This window comes from Rissa tridactyla, chromosome 9 (genome assembly GCF_028500815.1).
Source record: "Rissa tridactyla isolate bRisTri1 chromosome 9, bRisTri1.patW.cur.20221130, whole genome shotgun sequence".
NCBI lineage: Eukaryota > Metazoa > Chordata > Aves > Charadriiformes > Laridae > Rissa > Rissa tridactyla.
In genome coordinates this window covers 15387151-15408325 of record NC_071474.1, presented here as the reverse complement: position 1 = coordinate 15408325, position 21175 = coordinate 15387151, and the positions used below count along the sequence as shown (strand labels likewise).

General features: G+C 41.0%; 1 protein-coding gene and 1 long non-coding RNA gene across 4 annotated transcripts in view; one reads left to right on the top strand and one right to left on the bottom strand.

Annotated features, from left to right (window-relative positions):
- The window catches only part of LOC128915044 (uncharacterized), a 46291-nt gene extending 37501 nt beyond the window's left edge, over nucleotides 1-8790 (bottom strand). For 2 of the 3 annotated variants that reach the window (XR_008468496.1, XR_008468497.1), the window contains exons 1-2: nucleotides 8367-8790; nucleotides 8199-8270 (exon numbers count right to left, since the gene is read on the bottom strand). This is a non-coding gene — a long non-coding RNA (uncharacterized LOC128915044). The remainder of the gene's footprint in view (nucleotides 1-8198; nucleotides 8271-8366) is intronic. The other variant, XR_008468495.1, reaches the window with a different exon arrangement.
- A 267-nt stretch (nucleotides 8791-9057) lies between these two features.
- On the top strand, nucleotides 9058-19671 carry PYGO1 (pygopus family PHD finger 1). Its single transcript, XM_054215347.1, has 3 exons — nucleotides 9058-9187; nucleotides 13635-13720; nucleotides 15479-19671. Exons 1-3 carry the CDS (start codon nucleotides 9139-9141, stop codon nucleotides 16598-16600), a joined length of 1257 nt encoding a protein of 418 aa, XP_054071322.1. The 5' UTR covers nucleotides 9058-9138; the 3' UTR covers nucleotides 16601-19671.
- The last annotated feature ends 1504 nt before the right edge of the window (nucleotides 19672-21175 follow it).

Here is a 21175-nt window from a genome sequence, read left to right as displayed (position 1 = left end):
AAATTGACTGGGGACTCCCCAGAGGTCACGTTAATAGAATGGTTTTGAATTGCCTTTTTAGCTGCATGGCAATAAACTGGGAAAAAAGAAGATTTTCTTGAGTAAAGCAGCAGATTTTTGCCTAGGCTGCCAGGCGACTGCACCACATGAAAGCAGGAAGAGTGTTGCTTGCACTACAGCCTTTAAGAATTTGCATTTCGGTGTGCAGGTCTAGGAAATTAACCCCCCTGCTTTGCTGAAAGCTATCACCAGGGCATGAGTGCCAGAGCTTAATATTTGCTGCCTCCTCACTTTTTGCAGTTTACAGTCATTTTAGCTTAAAACAATGCCACTGACCTACTTGCTCACAGCGTTCCCTATATTAGGTTTTTATATTAGGCAACTGAAGCTGGACGTAAGATAGTTTACGGCACAGACTGTAAAATTAAAAAAAAAAAATCCATTAAAAAAATATCATTCATGTTAGCAGCCATCATGCTTTGGAATAGATCCTGAATATTTAAAAGTCAGTAACAGCTTGCTCAGTCTCTACCAAATAAAACAATCTGGCTTTGCTTTACACAAAACCCACAGTCAAGGCAGAATGAATCCCTTGAGATCAAGATTTCCAACTTCAAAGGATAAGTTAAGTCCAAGCCTGAGTTCTAAGTATTTCAATTAAAATTCTTCTGCAATATCAAAAGCAAGACAACCTCCAGTTCATAACAGGAAAGAATTCTGATACTGGCTTTTACAACACTTTACAGAAAAATTACTATATTAAAGAGGAAAGCACACGCTTATTTTTTATTTACTGCACTTCTAGCTGTAGATCGCAGATCTGCACATGGCAAGATGAAATCAGTGAAGAATGTCTGCATATTAGAAGCCACTGTAGCACAGCCTCGGAGCACAGTCAAAACCCAAGAGTCCGCTTCTGCCATTGTAAAGACTCGGAGGTTTACCCCACCTGGACTACCTCCATGATTAGCCTTTGAGCACTGGCTGGAGATGGCAGAAGCGTGCTGGCAGCCAGCAGAGTGTCCTGGCTTGCACCATATCCTATGATTTAGAAGTCTTGGTCTGAGTGATGAGGTTGCCGTTCAGTAGGGTTGACTGGGAACAGCCTTTTAATAGCAGCACTCCACAACTTGATTTTGCGTTCAGCAAGGGTTTAAGGGTTTGTGATGATGTTTCTCTTCTGTAGCTCAGCTGGGCCAAAACTTAGAGCCCAGCCCTGCAGTTGCAGATAACTAAATGACAGGATTCCCGTAGGAACCGATGTATAGCACCCTAAAATGTCTGTCTGTAAATTTCAGATTGTGAATCGTACTCACTAGGCAGAATACATGTCAAGCAATTTAATCCAGTTTGGTGTTTGCGGACAGATAGTGCATATATTTTAAGTAATTAGTTCCACATTCTTTTCTTGAAATCCTGGATTTCATATGAATTTTAGCCTGGGGATTAGGGAAGCTGCTCTCAGATGTTGATGGGTGAGTGCAGCATCTATGTAACTAGGTCAGAGTGTACTTAGGCATATTTAGTTATCTGTTCTTGTGTTCTTCCCTACTTTTGTTGCACAATAAACAAAAGAGGTAAGTAAGTTTGATTTGTTATCTCTTCTTAAAGATGGCAGAATTCTGAGACTTCATAGTGGTGGTGTTTTACTGCATTTTCTAACAATGGTATGTTTGTGGTATGTTTTCTTTCATTTTGATTTTTTTTTGTGCTGCTTTAGCTGCATTTTCCTTTCATCATCTACAAACCCCCAAATTCAGATGCTAGTTGGCTCCTGCTTCCCTGGAGATCTCCTATTACTCAGACATAGTTTCTTGTTCAAAATAGAGGTTTTGTTACCGCATTACAGTAAATATTTTCCTTAAAAATTAAGACTAAGTTATAGTTGCCAAAAAAAGAAAAAGACATAGCACGTACTGTCATGTAGCAGTCCCCTTGATTGTCTATCAACTATATTTCCTTATTACTTGCTAATTGTGGAGATGCTTGGTAATTACTGCAAATACATGAGGTCTTACTGTACGAAGGTCTGTAACACTATAGCCGGTTACCTGTAGCTGGCTGCCAGGTGCCCACCAAGCTGCTCTCTCCCGCACCCCCCTCAACAGAATGGGGAGAAAATAAAATGGAAAAGCTCAAGGGTCAAGATAAAGACAGCGAGATCGCTTACCCATTTCCATCACAGGCAAAACAGACTTGATTTGGGCAAGATTAATTTATTGCTCCTGGTCTGTACTCACAGAGGCTACCCCTGCAAGCCCCCCTGCTACCGACACCAAGCCACCTACACCCAATACAAACGTTAATGATATTGTTATACTAAGATTTTGGTCCCATTTGGTGTTTATTATAAAGCTGGCTTCTGAGCATCCTGCTCTTAATTTCAAAGAAACAAAATTGTAGTTGAAGAACTCAACTACTGATCTGGATGGAGGGAAAGGCAAGTGATATCATTTGACTGAAGTGGCTATAAAATTAATTGTTCCTCTTGACAGACATGTTCTTGATAAAATCTGTGCCCATTCTTGGCTATCCATGTCCTTCCTAGAGAGATCAGATCTACCCCATAAGCCCCAGTACAGGGTCCTCCAAAGACAAACTAGTATAGAAATATCAAAACCAGCTGGCCTCTAAATCTGGAGGTTTGTAGCCATGAGCTGAGCATCCGTATTTTGTCTCGCTACTAATGCATGCCAGTTTTCATTGAAGACAGTGAATCACAAATGCATGGATTAAATCTATTCCTTCGTGTGCTCTTCCTCTACCTGAGGAAGAGGTAGTGATCCTCTTCCTCAGTGCAGAAAGCTGTTATTTACCCATCTGTAACTCGGGTTAGAGCAACGGTGGTATGGCCAGAAGCTGCATATAGTGCTGTCACATAATCCCAGACAGTCAGAGGTACTGAGGGAGGCTCTGTTGTTCTCCCAGTGACTGCCTGATACTCTGAGCTGCGGTTTCCATCTGGGCTTAACCGACTGGACAAGCAGTCCTAGTGGTTGAAATCCAAGGACTTCAGTCAGCAATGTTCAACGGGTCTGATCCATCCCAGGGGCAGCGCCCTGTGAACTGCACTCTTCAAAATCATCAAAAGCAGACCATAAACCAAAACAAATGCATTTTTTGTATGTGTAAGTTTCTATAATATATAGATCTTCTCAAGTGACTATGACTTGCAAAATTTTGTAAAGAAGTTGTGGGTGGTGTGTAAAAGAAAAGAGGCAGCGTACCCAGGAAGGGATGGCTCAGGAAGCTCCGTGCCTGTTGGGGCTGGTGCTGTGGCACGGGGCCGCAATGGGAGCACACCTGCACTACCCTGCGAAGCCTGGAGAGCTTTTTCTGCAAGAGGCTCCACTACCTCTTGTTAGCATCACCGCTCCTTCAGTTTTATGGCAAAGGTTTCACTTTGGTAATTCTGCAATCCAAACTCCAGAAGAGTCTTTGCCTAAATTTAATTACTTCCTTACAAATACACTGATGCATAGGACAGCCCGGAACATGGCTTCCTCGGGTTTCTACAGCAACAAACTTTATCATTTTGACTCTCAGCAAAGTCATTGACACAGTCTGGATCCAAGAGCAGATTCATAACCAATTATTGCAAAGATCAGCGTGGCCTTTGCAGAAAACTAGAAAAGACTCTTGAGAGAACTGAGTAAGTGCAGGAATTAAATGCTTGCCTCTCTTTTCATCAAATCATGATAAACAGGAAAATGTAAAGGATTAAAGATGATAATCCAGAAGCGCAAGAAATTGCATTTCTTTCTTTCCCCCACAGAGTGTCCCCATTTCACTATTCATTGCTCAACAGGCGACCACTTCTTTGAGTAGGTAGTAGTCCATTTTGCAGAGGAGCCCACAAAGGTTTGTTAAACGTGTATTTGCCCCTTTTTAAAATTTATTATATTGATAATGTTAATGTGTCAAACTGAAAGTTCCTTTCTACATATCATAGAGGTAAAGGGGAAAGTATTCTTAGGTTCCTTGGTAACTTGAAGATCAAATGTGAGGGGTGTTTAACGCATATATATGTATTTATATATATACACACACATATACAGACACACTGGATTTCTTGTCAAAAGTTTTGTACTTTGGCATATAAATAAACACAATAATGAAACTTCCTAGATGAAAGTTCCCAGATAAAACATGAAGACAGACATTGATTAAATGTTTAGGTTCTATACTTACTACTTTTTACATACTGGCTATAAAATTTTATAGTTAAAAAACATCGGTAATTCGTAGGTTTTAACTTTATAACCTTTATAGGTTTTAACTTTATAAGCTTTTAACTTTATAAGTTATATGTGTTGGCAAGAGTATCTGAGTGCATCGAAGATTGTTTCCTGAAATACTTGAGCATGGCTATATTTTAACTGTAAGTTGAAAAGGTAAGTGTGCACTCAAAAAAAGAACTCAATTAGTCTTGCTAAGTTTCAGAACTGTCCAAGAGCTTACTTTGAACTTTAAAATTTTTATTCCACTATGGATATTGCACTAGAGTGTCCTTTGCACACATTTCTGAGACATTTTTTGATTGGTCCACTAATAACTTGTCTTGCAAAAATCAGCCAATTACTTGCTATGCGATTGCACAAAAGTATGATCATTCTCAGGATTTTTACTTGACTTCCAAGATGTATCAAGGAAGAAAACTAACACAATGCACTACAGAAAAAATCTGACATTCTTTCATGGACTAACCCTTAAAGCAATCTGTTCTGCGCTTGTTCCCTATGAACAGTTTTGTATTAATTTCAGAATAAAGTTGAAACATGAACAGACAATTGATTAGATTTTGGTTTGTACTTTATATTATGCGGATGAATGGTTAATGCGGAAGTTTAGACAGTCTTAATTTTTGTTGATTAAAAGCAGAAATGAAACAGACGTGGGCTTGTGAGACCTGGTTTACATCACCATAACAGATGTAGCATTCACCAGTAGGCGAGCAATTTGCACTAAAATAGCTTCTATGACTTGTGCTCAAACTGTTTCAGTTACACTCCCTGAGACTGGCAGAGAGATGCTCTACATCTGATAGACCCAGAAGGGACCTGGTTAACACATTTTTCCAGAGCAATACCAACTGTGTAACCAGCTAGACTAAAAAGGCATAAAAAGCACATCTCTCTGTAACTTATAAACACGCACATGTTCAGTTTTACTATCCTGAAAAAGGGAGATGTGGAGGAGGAGAACAAATGAGTCTGGAAGAAGAGGTGTTAACTCCTGCGTAACAGCAAAAACAGATTTTTATAGTTGTCTCAGGGCTGACAAGAAACTCCCTCCAGCCTTGATAAATAGTCCTACTGATCACAATAGTATTGTGAAACATGTACAAGTTTGTATAACTAGCACTTTAATTTGTATAACATGAAAAAGGGTCTTTTAGAAAAATTAATTATTGATTTTATTTGTTTCCCTCATAGCAGGTGGGGGAATCAAATTTACTGATGCTGGAAGACTGTTACGAGCTAAGGCTATCACAATCCAAATTTCCTTAGCCGTGTCCCTTTTCTCCAGCTGAACACTTTCTGTCCAGGTGGCAGAGAGACTACTGGCTGCTTGGCTTCTGTGTCCACACGCCAGAAACTCTGTGCAGGTGCTGACGGATCTTGCCGTGCGTGTGCCGTACCTTGACACTGCCCAGGCAGCCTGCTGGACTCCCAGCTTCACGTCCATTGCGCAGGGGTCCATTTCTGTCTCACTGTGTGTGAAATCTTCTGTGATGAGTGGATAAACTACAGTAACTGCAGGTTAGAGCTGACTGTACTTTATTTTAGAAAATCTATGGCTTACACGAGAGGAAAACTTTTGTATTTTCCCCTTTTTCCCTTCTAATGTCGTGCTTTCTTTTTTCTTTCCTAATTTTATCCATCTGGGATGAAATCTTGGCCCCCATAAAAACAAATAGAACAAATCATTCACTTTTTCCTTTTTTGAATTCCTTAACTGTCAGTAAATTTCTCCAAGGTGTTCACATTTTTTCCATTAGCACATTTGCATACATTCATATGTAGCCAAAATGGACTCTACGCTACTCTGCTCCTGAGATATGCGGTGGATAATGGGTTTTACTGCATCTTTTCACATCTACATGTTAACGCTCTGTTGTGGATCCACATCTCATTGATATTTCTCTCCTGATAATGTAATGCAGTGTTGAATGTTCAGATACTACGACAACAATTAGTAAAAGAACTTCCTTTATATACTAGTAGTTTGTACAGAAAGGCTCTTTTAGGAGCCTTCTTTTTAACTTGAATTCAGAAGGAAAGGAACCTAGAAGTTACCAAAAGCAGCTCTTGTATACTGAGTAAACATTTTTGGGCCTGATGATTGAAGTTACTATTATGTCACCAAAGCCACCCTTTTCAACAGTCAGGGTGAGTTATAAATTATTTAACTTAAATAGTATTTGTTCACAACTGAGTACTCTGGCAGGGAGCAAGGGCTTCCTGTCTGGTTGGTTATTGTTAAAAAGAAAATTATTTCAGAATCACAGAATCATTACAGTTTGAAGGGACCTTGGGAAGTCTTGACTTTTCCTGCACAAAGCAAAGTTAATGCTGAACTTGGGCCAGGATACTCTGGGCTACTTTCAAGACCTTCTTGGGTCTTGAAAACCTCCCAGGATGGAGATTCTACAATTTCTTTAGTTTCTTGTCTCAATACTTGCTTAGCTTCAAATCAAGTCCACCACCCACCACGCCCAACTCCCACAGCCAGCTGGAACCCCGTTTCAAATTATGACCACTGAGTCTCATTTTCCTGTTACGTACTTTAGTAAAGAGCCTGTCTCTCTCGTCTCGGTAGCCTCCACTTAGGTGTTGAAAGGTTGCTGCTAGGTGCCCCTAAACTTTCTTATGAATGCCAACTTTTGAGAGGAAGAAATATTGGAATAATTTTAAGGACAACCAGTGAGCAGCCAGGCTATCAGGTGGTGAATGGTGTGTGATAACAAGAACTTCCATAGACTTTTTGGGAATATTTGAGATGCTGGTGTAGGCACCTGAGCAAGTGAATGAATTCTCTTCAGACATCATGTCAGCCCTTTCCAATGTAAGTTTAAAAGCGTAAAGTCCGTCCAACAGGATTCTCACAGACTACTCACAAAAGACCTGAGAGTAAGTTCAAGCTGAATTTGGATGAAGAGCAAAACATAGTTTTTTTGTAACTGGAGCACTGGGTTAAATCTGAATTCCCTGCTCACACTTCTGATGCAGACAATCTTGCCCTAGGAACCTTTATAGACTTAGTGACATCAATCTGTGCATCCGTAATTACAGTCTACATGCTATTACAAGGCAGCCTTGCACAAAAGCTCGTGCAGTCCTGGGAGAATCATCTAGGCCTACAGCAAGCTCCATCACAGAAAATGCAAATCTCTTCACAGATAAGACACATCTTCCTCCAAATATAGACTAGCTCACACCCACCTTGCTAATAACAAGCTCACTTCTCTTCACCAAGATTACACAAAATTAACCACCAGATCCCACGAGAACACTGGCAATTCGCTGTAAATGCATTCTGGGATTGCTGCAAAGTAAGAGGCTGTGGACAAATAAAAACTATGTCTAGGGAAGGCCAGAAATCAACATAAAAAATCTGAATGACTTTCTCGTTTTATTTAGTTAGCCATGCAAAATGTAAAAGCAAAACCATAGTGATACCGATACCTTAAGCTTTACATAAACATCACTTTTTTTCCCCGCCTCAGAAAAAGTGTTCCAAATACTAGTAAAGTACCAACTATCCATCTAACAAGAAGGTATGTAAAGAAATAGTGCTGCTAGGTATTGTGAAGTAAAGGGTGTGAGCAAAACCCGGACTTTACAGCTGGACATCTTTGTTCCAGTTAAGGGAGGATAAATCCTTATTCAAAAGATAGTTATGTAGAATACAGTTAACAGATTTGATCAAGGATGAAGACTCTGTAGGTAACACCTCTGAAATGCAGCCACTTTAGAAGATGGGAAACTGTGGCAGAATGTATGTTTCCACAAAATGGCAGTGACAGAGCAGTGATCTACCTATCAACTTGTGTTTTTCAAGCGTTCGGAAGGGTTCACCCACACCGTGAGGGCCACCAGTTGGGCCCAGCAGGTTGTGTCTCCTCAGGCTGGGGAGCAATACCAGTGTGGCAGGAGCCCTCCTCGGAGAGGGTCCTCCACCTGGCATGGACCTACCTGGAGGGAGCCGCTGCAGCCCGGGGCTTCAGCTCAATGCCCGCCTGGACGGGGAGGAACTGGGGCTGCGGCCTGGAGGGGAGAAGAACGCGTTAGCGGAGAGGTGAACAGCAAAGCCATTAAAAACCCGGGGTGCGCAGCCCAGACCGAAACCCGAGAAGCCATTACCCGTGGGCGACCGTGGCTGAGAAGTGGCCAGAAGGAGCCCGGCGTGGTGGCCCCGTCCCTCGCCCGTCCCTGTCTCTTCCAGTCAGGGCGGGCAGCGACCGCTCGCGCCCCGGCCCCCGCCCTCGCGCGCACTAACGGTCCCCGCGGCCGCGCGCCGGCCCCTCAGCAGCCGAGCCCGCCCCGGGGCCGGCGCCTCGCCCAGAGCGTCCCGCCGGCCGCTGGCCCGCGGCGGAGCCCGCCCCAGCCCCGCCGCGTCTTTGTTCCCCCGGGGAAAGGCCGCGCTTATGGCGGGAGCGCGGGGAGCCCCGCCGCCGCCGGAGCTGCGGGGCCAGCGGCCGGCCAGCAACGGCGGCTGTGTCCCGGCGCGGTGAGCGGCGCCAGTGGCCGGGGAGGGCGCTGTGCGGGGCGGCGGGGCCTGGCAGCCCCGGCGGTGGGCGCCGAGCGAGGCGGGCTCCCGCAGCCCGCGGGGACCCTGCCCGGCGCGGCTCGGCGCTCCACGCACCCCCCGGGCAGTGGCCCTCCGCTCGCCGGGGCCCGCCTCGCCCGGCCCCTGCCGCGGGCCGCCGCGAAGCCTTCCCGCGCCCAAACTTTGCAAAGTCTGGCAGCTCCGCTGCTGGGGCGGCGGCGGCAGCTACGGCTGCGGCGGGCGGGGGCGGCGGAGGAGGAGGCGGGGGCGGAGGGGGCGGGGTGCGGGCCGGCGGCGGCGGCAGCAGCAGCAGCATCAAAGAGCCCCGATTCCTGCAGCCCGGGGAGCCATGCGCTGCTGTCTGTAATGTCAGCGGAACAGGAGAAGGACCCCATCGCGCTGAAGAGATCCCGAGGTACGGGGGGGGCCCGGGGGGATGGCCGCAGCTTAGGGCCTAACTCCCTTGAGGGGAGCTGGGATGCGCCCGCTGGCCCGGCCCCACCACCGCTGCCCGCCGGGCTCCGGGCTGGGCCGCCCGCGGTCCCTCCCTGCGGCTGCCGGCGGTGGCGGAGCGGGAGCCGCGCTAAGTTTGCACGGTGGGGCCCGGTCCGGCCCCGCGGGTTCCCCCGCAGCCTCCGGGCCTTGAGATAGCAAAGCGGGAGGGGGGCTGGCAGTGCCCGCAGCTGTGCCCCGCCAGTGGAGGCGTGCGGGAGCGCGGCGGGGTCCCCTGTGTTTTTCTGGATGTGCTGGACATTAGTATGCAGTGTGCGTACTGCTGGTGCAAGGGAATACGGCGGCGGTGCCACATGTCCGAGTTAGTGTCGATGCAGAGCCCATAAATTACACTTGAGTGTTCGCTTCTCTACCCCGAGTCTGCTTCTTGGGCTTGATTCTAGTTGGGGGTTTGCTTTTTTCTCTTTTCGGGAAATGAAAAATTTATCAAAATACTATTCTTTAATAGCAGCACTGATGTATGCCTCTAGTGAGGTTTGAAGTATGCATTTCTTTGAGATGTGTAAGGAGAAGGTAGAAATACGGTTTCTCTTCTGACTTCGTCTGGGCAACTGACTTTAATAGCAGTAGCACATCAGTCTGCGTAATGGTAGTGGTGTCCTTATAGTCTTTAAAACCAGAAATGCATTTCTGAATGAAATAACGAAAGACAGTAGGGTGACTGAGTTGGTGAAAATCATGGCAAAATGATAGGATCTGCAATTTATTGTTTCTCTGTTCCTTGCCTCCTGTTTTGCCCCTGGAATTCTATTGCTTTTGATATTTTAAGCTTTTTTATGGTTGGGTAAGTGGGGAAAGGTGTGGATTTTGCTATCGACGTTGTCATTAATTTACAGTTTGCTTTTCTAAAACTGCTCTAGTAACAGCTGGATTGCAACCTTGAGAATGAGAGAATGAAAATATGCAGCAGTGTTACAAAGGAGACTGGGATTCATTAGACTCCTTTACTCTCAATCCCTGATTCTGCAAATATTTAAGCACATACAGTTTCACATGCCTGAGTTACCCACCGAGTTCCATACATTTACGGCTTAATATCAAAACTGTTTACAGTATCAGGGCCGCAGAATAGGCTTACCAAATCTGGTTGAACTTAGACTCTTTTCAGTTTTGTCTATAATGAAAAGTTTATTCGGCCATTTATGATTCTTGGGAAAACGTTCTCACCGAGATAAAGCACTGTTTAAAAAGACTCTGGCATCCATCCTGTAAAAACCTAGACAGAGATTTGTCAGTGAATATGAAAATGCTCCATAGTGGATTTGCAGTGTGTTCAGTATGGCATAAAAGGCACGCGAAGCCATCAACTCTTAATGTGTAAATGGAACTCCAAGTTGCAGTCCTCCTGACTAACACTGAAAATGTCTATTTTGTGTATGTATGAAGTAAAAAAGAATAGGGGAATTATTTATTTCTTCTTTTCCCAAAAGTAAATGGCTGAAATACATTTTATCTGTTAATAAACAAAGGTAATAGTTAGCAGATATGTATTTATTTCTCTAGATCCGTTACATATACAATATCCCAGTCAAAAGGATTGTATTTTTTCCTGGAAAACTAGTCTCAGACAATGAAATAATTTTTTGTACTCTTAGTGCAACATTCCAAAATGCTTGGTACACCTTTTAATGCAAGTCTGTGTGGTAGGTACCGAAAGTGACTTTCTGCAAAGTTTATTTTGGCTGCATGAAAATGACCCTTATTCATTCTCTTTTTGGAGGTATGCTAGGACTAACATTCTATTTCCTTTAATGTATAAATTAAATCATTATAAAATCCACAGGGAAAATATAAATTCGTAGGGCTAAATTAAATCATTGGCCTCACACAGTGAGAACTGAAAATACAAAAGCTTTGTACCTTTCCAGACGTAGGACTCAGTTCTGCAAACCGTATGAATGGCATATGAATGGCTTCACCCATGTAATTCATTCATGTGGAAATTGGTGGAACTTGTCACTGAAATTCTAATATTCATATGCTTCTGCTTTTGAAGAATGATATCCCAGAGAGGGAATTTATACATAATTTTATAAAGTTTTAATTTATGCTCCTGTAAAACAGCACTTGCATATGATCCTCAGTATTCTTGTTGATCGCCAATTTATTAATATCTCAGCTGCTAGTTGTTGTATTTATTAAAACAAACCTGGATATTTGTAATATTTTGCTATTGGTGGTTAATGTCATTTATGTAGTAAGAGTAAAGGACATGAACAGGAGTGTATTTTATGCAGTTGTGAGGAATGGTGTTCACAGTACAATCTCCCACTGAATTTATGAAAAACTTATAGGAATGCTGGAGAAGAAGCTAATGGAAAGTGCAGGGACAGTTTTGAGCAAATAGTTTATCAAGAAGATGATTTGTAGAGTTGGAATTTAAGGGAGATGTGGCATTCTTTATGTAAAATTTTATGCTGTGATTATTTAGTATCTACAGTTAATGTAGTGGCAGTGCTTCATAGTGCAGTAAGTAAGCACGGGGTTTTGTATTCTAAATCAAGGCAAAAAAGGACTTTTTTTTTTTTTGAAGAGTAATCCCTAGTTACTCTGATGGTGGGTTATACTGTGTTACGCTATGCTCAAGCATGAGTTTATTTTGATAACATGATTGTGACTTCATGCCCTAGTCTTTAAAATTCAGACTTAAAATTTGATAGGTGTTAATTTGGGATGTCCACATTATCTTCCTTACGTATAATAAAAAATGAAATAAAATTTCAACAGTGACAGCCTAAGCCAAAAGGCACGTATTAAAGCAGAGGCAGAACTGGATTCTTACTTGAGGTAGAACCAGTAAATTCCCTGAAACCTCAAAAAGGAGTGGGGGAGAAAGGAAGTGCTAGGTGTGAGAATTTGTCAGGCCTCCTTTGATCGGGAGTATGTGAAATAACTGTTGGATATTTCAGCCTGTATACAGTAGGTCTTCTACTTCCCTGTGAGAAGAGATTTTGTGTTACTTTACTGAATAGTCCTAAAGCTGGCTTAGCTGTCTGCTGGGAATACTTGTCTAACATAGAGCGAGCGGTGTAATGTCATACATTATGCGTCTTTGCATAATACTACTGGTAATTCACAGTTATCTTCAGGTTGCCTTTGGTAATAAAAACAAACCTGTGTGTTCAGCTGTATGCTTGCATCTTGATAAAGTTTGACTTGTATTCTGAATATGAGTTTTAAACAAAGAACAGTAAATTTTTTAAGTTGGATTGCCCACTTTCTAATGTTCTGTATGGTTACTGTGTATATATATAATTTATTTTAAGAGCAAATAAACTATTATCTTAATGGACCTGGGAAAAAGAATGAATTAATATATAGTTTCTTAATGTAATGTTAGTATATTAACATGTATTGCTTTCATATCATCTGATTTTCATACTTCGGCTCAGGGTTTTCTTTGCATTCCCATGTGATGGGAAATCTACTTTAGCCCCCATGAAGGCAGACCGACTGGGATAATAAGGAATGTGCTAGAATCTTTTTTTGTTGTTGTTTTTTGTTTGTCTATGGTCTAACTAGAGTTTTAAAAATGAAAGCCACAATTTATATTACTTTGAGAGCTTCTCCTACTGCTATGAAAGATGAAGAGGAATCCCAGGTGAAGCACAGATATCTCTTTGTACTGCTCAGAGTTAAGCCTGATCGAATGACCAATAAAATGAGCATTCTTTACTTCTTCTTGTGCCAGAGCAGCCGTGCTCAATTATTCTGTGCGGTTTCTGCAGAGTAAGGCAGGTTCACTTAGAGCCCCTCTCATTTTTGGCAGGTGTCTCTTTGTCTCATCAAGTCTTGCATTTAGTGAAATTTAGATCTCATAAACTGGAGATCTGTCTAAACAGCATGGCATGTTTTCAGTGGTTTTTATTCATGCATCTACTACCGTTTGCTTTTTTTTTATAGTGTATTGTAACATACTGTTGTATATTGGTACAGTGAGTTTGATAAATGCTATGTCTGCGTAAGGGAAATAAGAGGTGGATCTTAAGCATAGTTTTAAGCACTTCTTTTGAAAGTTTTATGCATTATGCAAACAAGAAATACTTCTAACTGGTGAAGTGGAGATGTTAAGAACCGAGGGACAGATAAACATAAAATAAATGGAAATGTTTATTCCAACTGCAATGAGCAGGAATTGGACATTAAAGTGGTAATAGAGTAAGATAGCTGTATATGAGGTACGTTAACTTTTACCTCCAGATATTTGCTAGGACTTGCAATGTAAGGCAGCAGAATTAGTGCAAGTTCAGTATTTGTAATAGATACCGGTTGCTATGACAGACGGAGGCAAACTTAAATCCATTCTGTAAGAAAACTAATGCAGTATTGCCCTGATTGAAATTTTGTAGGTGGTGACAGTGGATTGGATGGGTTAGGAGGACCAGGAGTACAACTTGGAAGCCCCGATAAGAAAAAGCGCAAAGCAAACACACAGGTAAATTCCCTTTGGTTCTTTTGATTTCTAATAAATAGTGCACTCAGATGTTGTTTGCTGGTATGACTATGTCGCATTGTTCAGAATATCAGTCTGTTCTCACAAATAGCAGTTACATACAAAAAATAACTTCAGTTGTACTGTGAAGGTGAAATCTTCATAATACTAGCTATTCTCACTGAAGTTATTTTAATCTCTGTAGGATGCCAAAGACCTATAAAGAGAGGAGTACAGTGAGACTGCAACCACTTGTATTTTACCATATGGATTTAATTCTGAGACAGACTTTCTTTTAATGACTTTTTAGCCATTGGTAGAAATCTGTACAGCATGAGTAGTTGCCATGAGACTACTTTTCTTCGTACTTTTATTCCTAGATGTGTAGGTTTGTGGGCTAATGGGTCAGTACGGTTTGTTAATGCCTTGACCAAACTCTTGGCATATTCCCCAAGTGATTTTCAAGCAAAAGCTGTGAGGCAGGTTCGGCTCCTTTCCAGTGAATCCCTACAATTTGGCATTTCTGTACAGTTTCTGTTTCCAGAAAAAGGAAGCCTGAATACAAAACATCTAAAGCAATTAGATATTTGTAGTGCAGAATTTTCCTTTGTGTGTTCATTCAGCTTTGAATGAGACTATCTGTTAATTCGGTACTGCCCAGTGAGAGTAATTTTATTTATGTAGGTCAAACAACCACTTTCTGTTAGGCCTATCCAGATTCCATTGAGATGTGGATCTGTTCTCTTAGTTTTTGTTTTGTTTTAAAGTAGTCATGGTGAGAAATACTCGGTTAATTGAAGGGTTTCAGACCTCTTTCTGGGTGGAGCTTTCCTTGTGTTCTGGAATGGTGATAACTGTAGAGGGCATGCAGATTAGTTTCCTCTCTTTTCTTACCAGGTTCAAAATTTGCAGCACAGCAAAAATTTTTTGGGAAAAAAATAAATAAATGTTCAGTCTTAGTTTATTGGTATTTAGGAGGAAAAGCTTTCTGTGAGCATGGTTAGTGTGAGGGTGAACCAGCTAGATGTTCCCCACAGGCTAGTCTACAATTGAATTTCATTCTGTAGCTACTCTGATGACATTTAAACAGCCTCTGGGCTCGATTAAACACTTGGTTATGCTCTGTAACCAGAAATCCTTGTATTTTATACATACTGACTATGCTTTGCAGACTGTCCACAATCACTGAATGCTCATAAGGGACACCTCTGTTTGGTACACAGACTATAGAAAATTCCTATATGCAAACTCCTATATTCTATATACCTTTTTCTAGGGTTAGAGCTACATTAGGTTTGTATATTGTCATAGAAGTGGGGTGTCTTAAGAGATGTATATTCATTAAAATGAACCCAAAATGATACTAAGGAAATGCTTCAAATCTGCTCTTCAATGTTTGGAAATATTTTGTGCATGTGTTTAAGTGACACATGGCTTTCTGTGTTTTTGTTTTTCTTATGTAAAAGATTAAGAACTAGAAGTCACACGGCAAGTAGTATATTCAGAAGCATGGTTGTGCAACTGCACAATTTTAAAAACACTGAGATCACTATAAATCACTGTGTTGTCTGGAGCCCAAACTCCTCTCTTGCCTCTGTACTGAAATTTCAGACAGCCTGGCAGGGTACAGTGGGTGAGCCTTACACAACAGCTGAACAGTTCTTTTAGCAGTAGTGCTGTTAATCTAGGACCTTTGAGGTTGGTCTGTCTTGCGGGGAAGTACTAAAACTAATTTAAATGTTGTATTTAAAATATTTTTAGGGATCATCATTTCCTCCCCCATCTGAATATGCTCCACCGCCGAATCCAAGCTCTGACCACCTTGTAGCTGCAAATCCATTTGATGACAACTATAATACTGTGTCTTATAAACCACTTCCTTCAGGAAATCCATATTTTAGTAATCCTGGTTATCCTGGCTTTGGAGGCTATAACACTTTCAGAATGCCACCTCACATGCTGCCCAGAGTGTCCTCGCCATATGGTGGTTCTTACTCCCTCAGAAACCAACCACATCCCCTTCCTCAAAACCCTGTGGGAATGGGTTTTAGCCGACCCCACTCTTTCAGCTTCGGGCCACATGATAACCCAGGTTTTGGGAATCAACCACCTTACGGTAGTGGTCAGATAAATCAAAATGTCAATATGCCTGGTCAGCATTTCAGACCAAATCCTGGTGAGAACTTTGGCCATTCTGGTCAGATACCTCACCCTGATGTGCCATCTAACTTTGGTCCTGGAAACAATCCAAATTTCCCAAATTCTCAGCTAGAGTCAAACCATTCTTTTGTTCCTCCACCAAATGCATACAACCAGACAAAATCATCAGCACAAAAGCAAGACTTTAGTCAAGGTGCAAGCAAAGCATCCAGCCAGAACACTGCTGCTCATCAGCATCATCACAGGACAGAGGACATTGTGAGTCAAGGTAACAGTGACCTAAAAAATGTTACCCGAAACAATGTGGTAAATCAGGATAATAGCCATTCTAATAGTGCTGATAACACTAATTCTGGCCATTCAAATGGGACTCAGAGTAAGTCCCGCCAGCCTCGAGGTACTGCTGAAGGATGCAACTCTGAAAAGAGCAGCAAAACAGCCCTTCATCCCAGTCGTCATGGTCACTCGTCCTCTGAACCCGTCTATCCGTGTGGAATTTGTACACATGAAGTTAACGATGACCAGGATGCCATCCTGTGTGAAGCCTCTTGTCAAAAATGGTTTCATCGGATCTGTACAGGCATGACTGAGTCAGCTTATGGCCTTCTTACAGCAGAGGCGTCGGCGGTATGGGGCTGTGATACTTGCATGGCTGACAAAGATGTCCAGTTAATGCGTACAAGAGAGACTGCAGGACCACCTCCATTGAATACGGACGGCTAACAACGTGAATTGGTGGTAGTGGTTGAAATACTTGCTATGAAGATTTGGTTGCAAATTGGGTACTTCACTTTCTGCAGACAATCAGTTGTGTTTGATTGCTGTCGTCCTTTTTTCGCTAATCTGTTTTCATTCATAAACTTCCATCTCAGCTTTTGTACTCTTCGTTTTATGTGTGCAAATGTTTTACAGGATGGACTATTTTTCATTTCTGATTGAACTGTAAAACATCACTGACAACTGATCAGGAGGAGGATGTGCGTTGACAATTTTACTGAAGGCAAAAATGTGCCTGTATGAATAGCCCCTAATTTGCTAGTGTTAATTTGTTAGTAAATAACACTAGCATTTAGTGCTTGGGTTTATGGTACTGTATTTGCAAGTACTCATTACATTTTATTTTTTTGGGGTGAATGTCCATTACTTATGTTCTTGCTATTTTTTCTTTGAATGTAGTGGAGATGACATGGAGGAATGTGCAGTACTAACAGTTTTTATTTTAGGGTAAATATGGAGAATTTCATGTGTGCTTTTTCCTATTTTTGAAGTAAAGCATTAACACACTATTAAAAAATTGATGACTTCATGCTTAGTAAGACAACAAAACCCGCTAACTCTTACACATTTATATTTCCTTGAGAAGGCAATGATCTGTTTTGACTTCTCAGCAAATACTTACTTGCTGAAGTCTCTTGCTAGGTCTTGCAGGATTTGGAAATAATTACAAAATATGATTACATTGGAGAAAGAACACATCAAGTTTATGAAGTCCAGTGCTTTAAATCTAGAGAATACCAAAACTGGGGTTGCGTATGTAACTTTAATTTACCGTAAGCACATACATTAGGAAACAGGTCTCTGCATCTGTCATGGCTGTTCAGTCATGCACCCCTCTCTCATCCTTTCTCGTTGATGGTTCTGGTCTGCCGCCTCAGTGCTGCCTGGGAATTGTGAATGAACTAGTGCAGGGAAAGTCCTACCCATCTTCTAGGGCTTAGAGCTAGAGCCTGCTCAGTCATCCTGAGCTTTCACAGTCCACTTGACATGAAGGAGGGTGCAGGTGACGGACTGTGCTCAGCACAGGCTCTGAGTTGCAAGACAATTTGGCCAGCAAAGTCTTAAAACTGAATTCCCACCGCTGTCTCAGACAGCCTTGCAGTGAGGGGGTGGGAAATCTAGGGTGAAGGAAAATACAGCTTTCACATCAGGTGAGTTTAGCTCACATCAGGAGCAAGTAATTGGAATTTAGCTTCTTTGCTAAACTTGATATCCAACTGACAAGTATGAATGGCACTAGAGCTTCATGTGTGATGCTAAGAATTCTATTTTAATATGGGTAATTTGATCTTATTCCTGATCTCAAAAATACCCCCCCCCTTTTTTCTTTAATGTGGGGAAACATCCAGCCTTGAAGACTTAAGCCTTAGCAGCGTGATAAAGTTGCATATGCAACTGAAAATGAGTGTTTCTGTAGAGAGAAGCGTTGTTTTAACTTAACAAAAAGGTGGCACTCTAGTAACAGACTCTGCTTGTAATGCTCACCACTGTACTGGAAACTTATTTTTTAAACAATCAGCAATTAAATCGTATGTCAGGCATTACAGGTACTAGTCACGTTCCTTAATGTGATAAATTGTTTGGGCCTGTGTTGATGAGTGATGAAGGAGCTTATATAGACTACAGTCATCTATATAAAGAGGTAGTTTTTATGGTAAGCTATGGTAACGAGTGAAAAGCAAGGCCTGTTGCTAGTTCATCATTGTGTGTGATTTTAAACAGGGTTTACGGTGGTACTTTCCTGGAAGACATTGTGCAGATCTACATAACTGTCCTTGTTTTATTTTAAAAGTGAAAAGTTTTGTATACTCTTTTACTGGAGAAGTGCAGTATTGTTCTCCTTTTTTGTCTTGCCTCTTACCAGGACAAAGGAAATGTCTAAAGTATAAATGACACAGTTCTTACCTTGAGGATTTCCTGTATCGGGATGTAAAGAAAGTGTAAGGCAGATCCAGGGCTTCTGTTTTCATCACTATTTGCTTTATTTAGTACAGAGACTAAACTTAATCTTTTTCTTTTTTTTAGAGGTATGATATTTAAAAACAAACAAAAAAACAACCAAGCAACAACCTCTGTTAGAGAGATTTATTCTTCGGTAGTTTTCCTAATGACTGACTAACTGTTAAGAATTTGCTTTTGTTATCTAAAGTAGAAATTAAACCAAACCTTGTTTAGATAGATTTGTTCCTCTGGGAATCAGTGTAATCTCTGCAACAATTTGCACTGTGAAGGTAGTGGAGCTGATTCCGACTTACAGCAATATCAATGAAATAAAAAAATTTTGCTCAGTGAAAAATCAACAAAAGCTCCAATGATGATATTGTTACCCAAGTGTGCTATTCACAGTACCTTTCCCACTCCCACCCCTCATTCCTGTTGTGAGAAGATGTTTGGGGCATTTGTTCTCAGAAGTCCAATTAATGTTTTAACCTTCTGGAACAGACATTGTATTTAAAATAGCCATGTTTTTCTTAATCTCTTCCTCAACTCTACATTAAGTTAGGCAAGTGTTTTCTATGTTAGCTACCAAGACATTAGAATTTAAATATAGTGTTCTTACAAACTTAAAATCAACTGGGGTATCACTTTATAAGGCCTTAAATTGTATATCTGTGAAAGTTATTCTAACAATTTATTTCAGTTTTTCTAAACTGGTACTATGTTGGGTTTGTAACCCAGTAAATTTTCTGTGTTTATTAGCCTACAAATTCAAGGCATTAGCAAATGCCAATTATATGAAATAAAAACAAATGAACAACAAAACCAAACTTGTTACCACATGGATCATAGAGATATGACTGATTAGGATCTCCGAAAGTCATCCAGCCAATATGCTTGCCCTACTGATACGCTCTTGGCATACCTGGACTCTTCATCTAGAAAGAGGATTATACTTTGTTTTTCTCTGCATGTATTGACTAGTAGTAGTTCAAGTATGCACAGGAAAAACAGCAGTCATGTTTTGTTAGTAAGGTGCTAGGAAAATGTCAGCTGGTTAGAATTAGAAATTAGTTATAGAAGGGTGGGTGGGAGGGAGGGTTGATTAGAATAGGTGAGTTTTTTTGTAATACTCTACATGAAACAATTTGTATTAAACTATCATGTGCTTCTTTCATTACTAGTGATTTAGACTGTACTGGTGCTGCACACCAAAAATATTGCAAAGATTTTGTAAATCTTACAAACCTTCACATTTTTGTGTCCTTTTTAAATAGCTCCTCCTTGTCATGATCAGAAATACAGCCTATATTGCCCAAAATGTTTTGAGGTTTGTTTGGTTTTTTTTCCTTTAGGCTGAAATAAATAGGTATAAACTGGATTGAACTGCCCTTGATACTTAGGGGGTTTTGCCCCTTTAAAATACTTGTTTCATAGGTGGCAGGGTAAGTGACAGTGGTGCAAATAGGCTAGAGGGTATGTATCAAAAATCCTGTTTCTGGCTGTTTTACTGATCCCTTCTACAACTTGAGACAAGCAGGTTAACTGTTTGTGCCTCCATCTGTTCTTCCAGAAGATTGGACTAATGCTTACTTCCTGAGGGTGTTTAGAGGCCTAGTTATTTGAGATCTTCGGGTGAAAGAGACTAGATAAAAGTAATAAAGTTTGCTCTGTTTAAAACAGAAATATAACTTTGAGGGTGGCTCAAAGAAGAATATAATTTGTGGCCTCTGAAGTTTTTCATCTAAGAACGAGTTTTGTAATTGCATTGTTCAGGCTTAACTTCAAGCACGTGAGAATTAATGCAGTCAGTGGAACTGCGTGCACACAGTAGAGAATGTTTCAAAGTGTTTGCAGTTTGGGGCTGTGATACTTGCAAGTGAAATGCTTTTTATGGTTTGAGATTTTTACAAAATCAATGGTGTTCAAATATAGCACCTTTTAAACATTTGTCTTTATTCCAACTTAATACGATAACACATCTGCATTAGATATATCCCTTTCATTCTATAAATAAACATTGCCTGGCAGTAAAAGTATTGGTGTAACATTTTTTAAAAAGGAAGTCATGCTTCTTATCATGTTGTATGTGACTTAAATGACTGTTTCATATTAAAACTAACCTTTCCTTATGTACTGCTTAAATATACCTGTTTTGGGATATCAGTTCAGTACTTTTTATACAATCTTGAATGTGTTCCACATTGGTGACATGTATTTTTGCAACAACCTTTTTGTTTCGATTTTAAATTAGAGCATGTCTGAAGTAATACATGCATTAGTGCTGTGGTGTGTGGCAAAGTTAATGTATGTAATTCAAATTGGAAGAAAGTTTCCAGACTTTGTCCAACATTAACCCTGTGGCCAGGGATTAAATTACTATGTAATACAAATTATTTCATATCACGATGTGTTTTAAGCTACTCTATGAAGTATGTGAAACATTATTGTTTATGGATTGGTAGCTGGAGTGGTATCTTGCATAGAATGAGGTATGATAGATGGTAGCAATTCATGGTAATTACAACTGATTACCTTTCAGAACACGCAGCACTTAGGTGCATTGTCATCTTGTTGCCATAA

Bases quoted from the DNA above. Each gene is read 5' to 3' on its own strand.
- PYGO1 (XM_054215347.1), top strand. From the start codon at position 9,139: ATGTCAGCGGAACAGGAGAAGGACCCCATCGCGCTGAAGAGATCCCGA. The intron at 9,188-13,634 runs GTACGGGGGGGG...GAAATTTTGTAG, and splicing joins CGCGCTGAAGAGATCCCGAG to GTGGTGACAGTGGATTGGAT. The intron at 13,721-15,478 runs GTAAATTCCCTT...AAATATTTTTAG, and splicing joins AGCGCAAAGCAAACACACAG to GGATCATCATTTCCTCCCCC.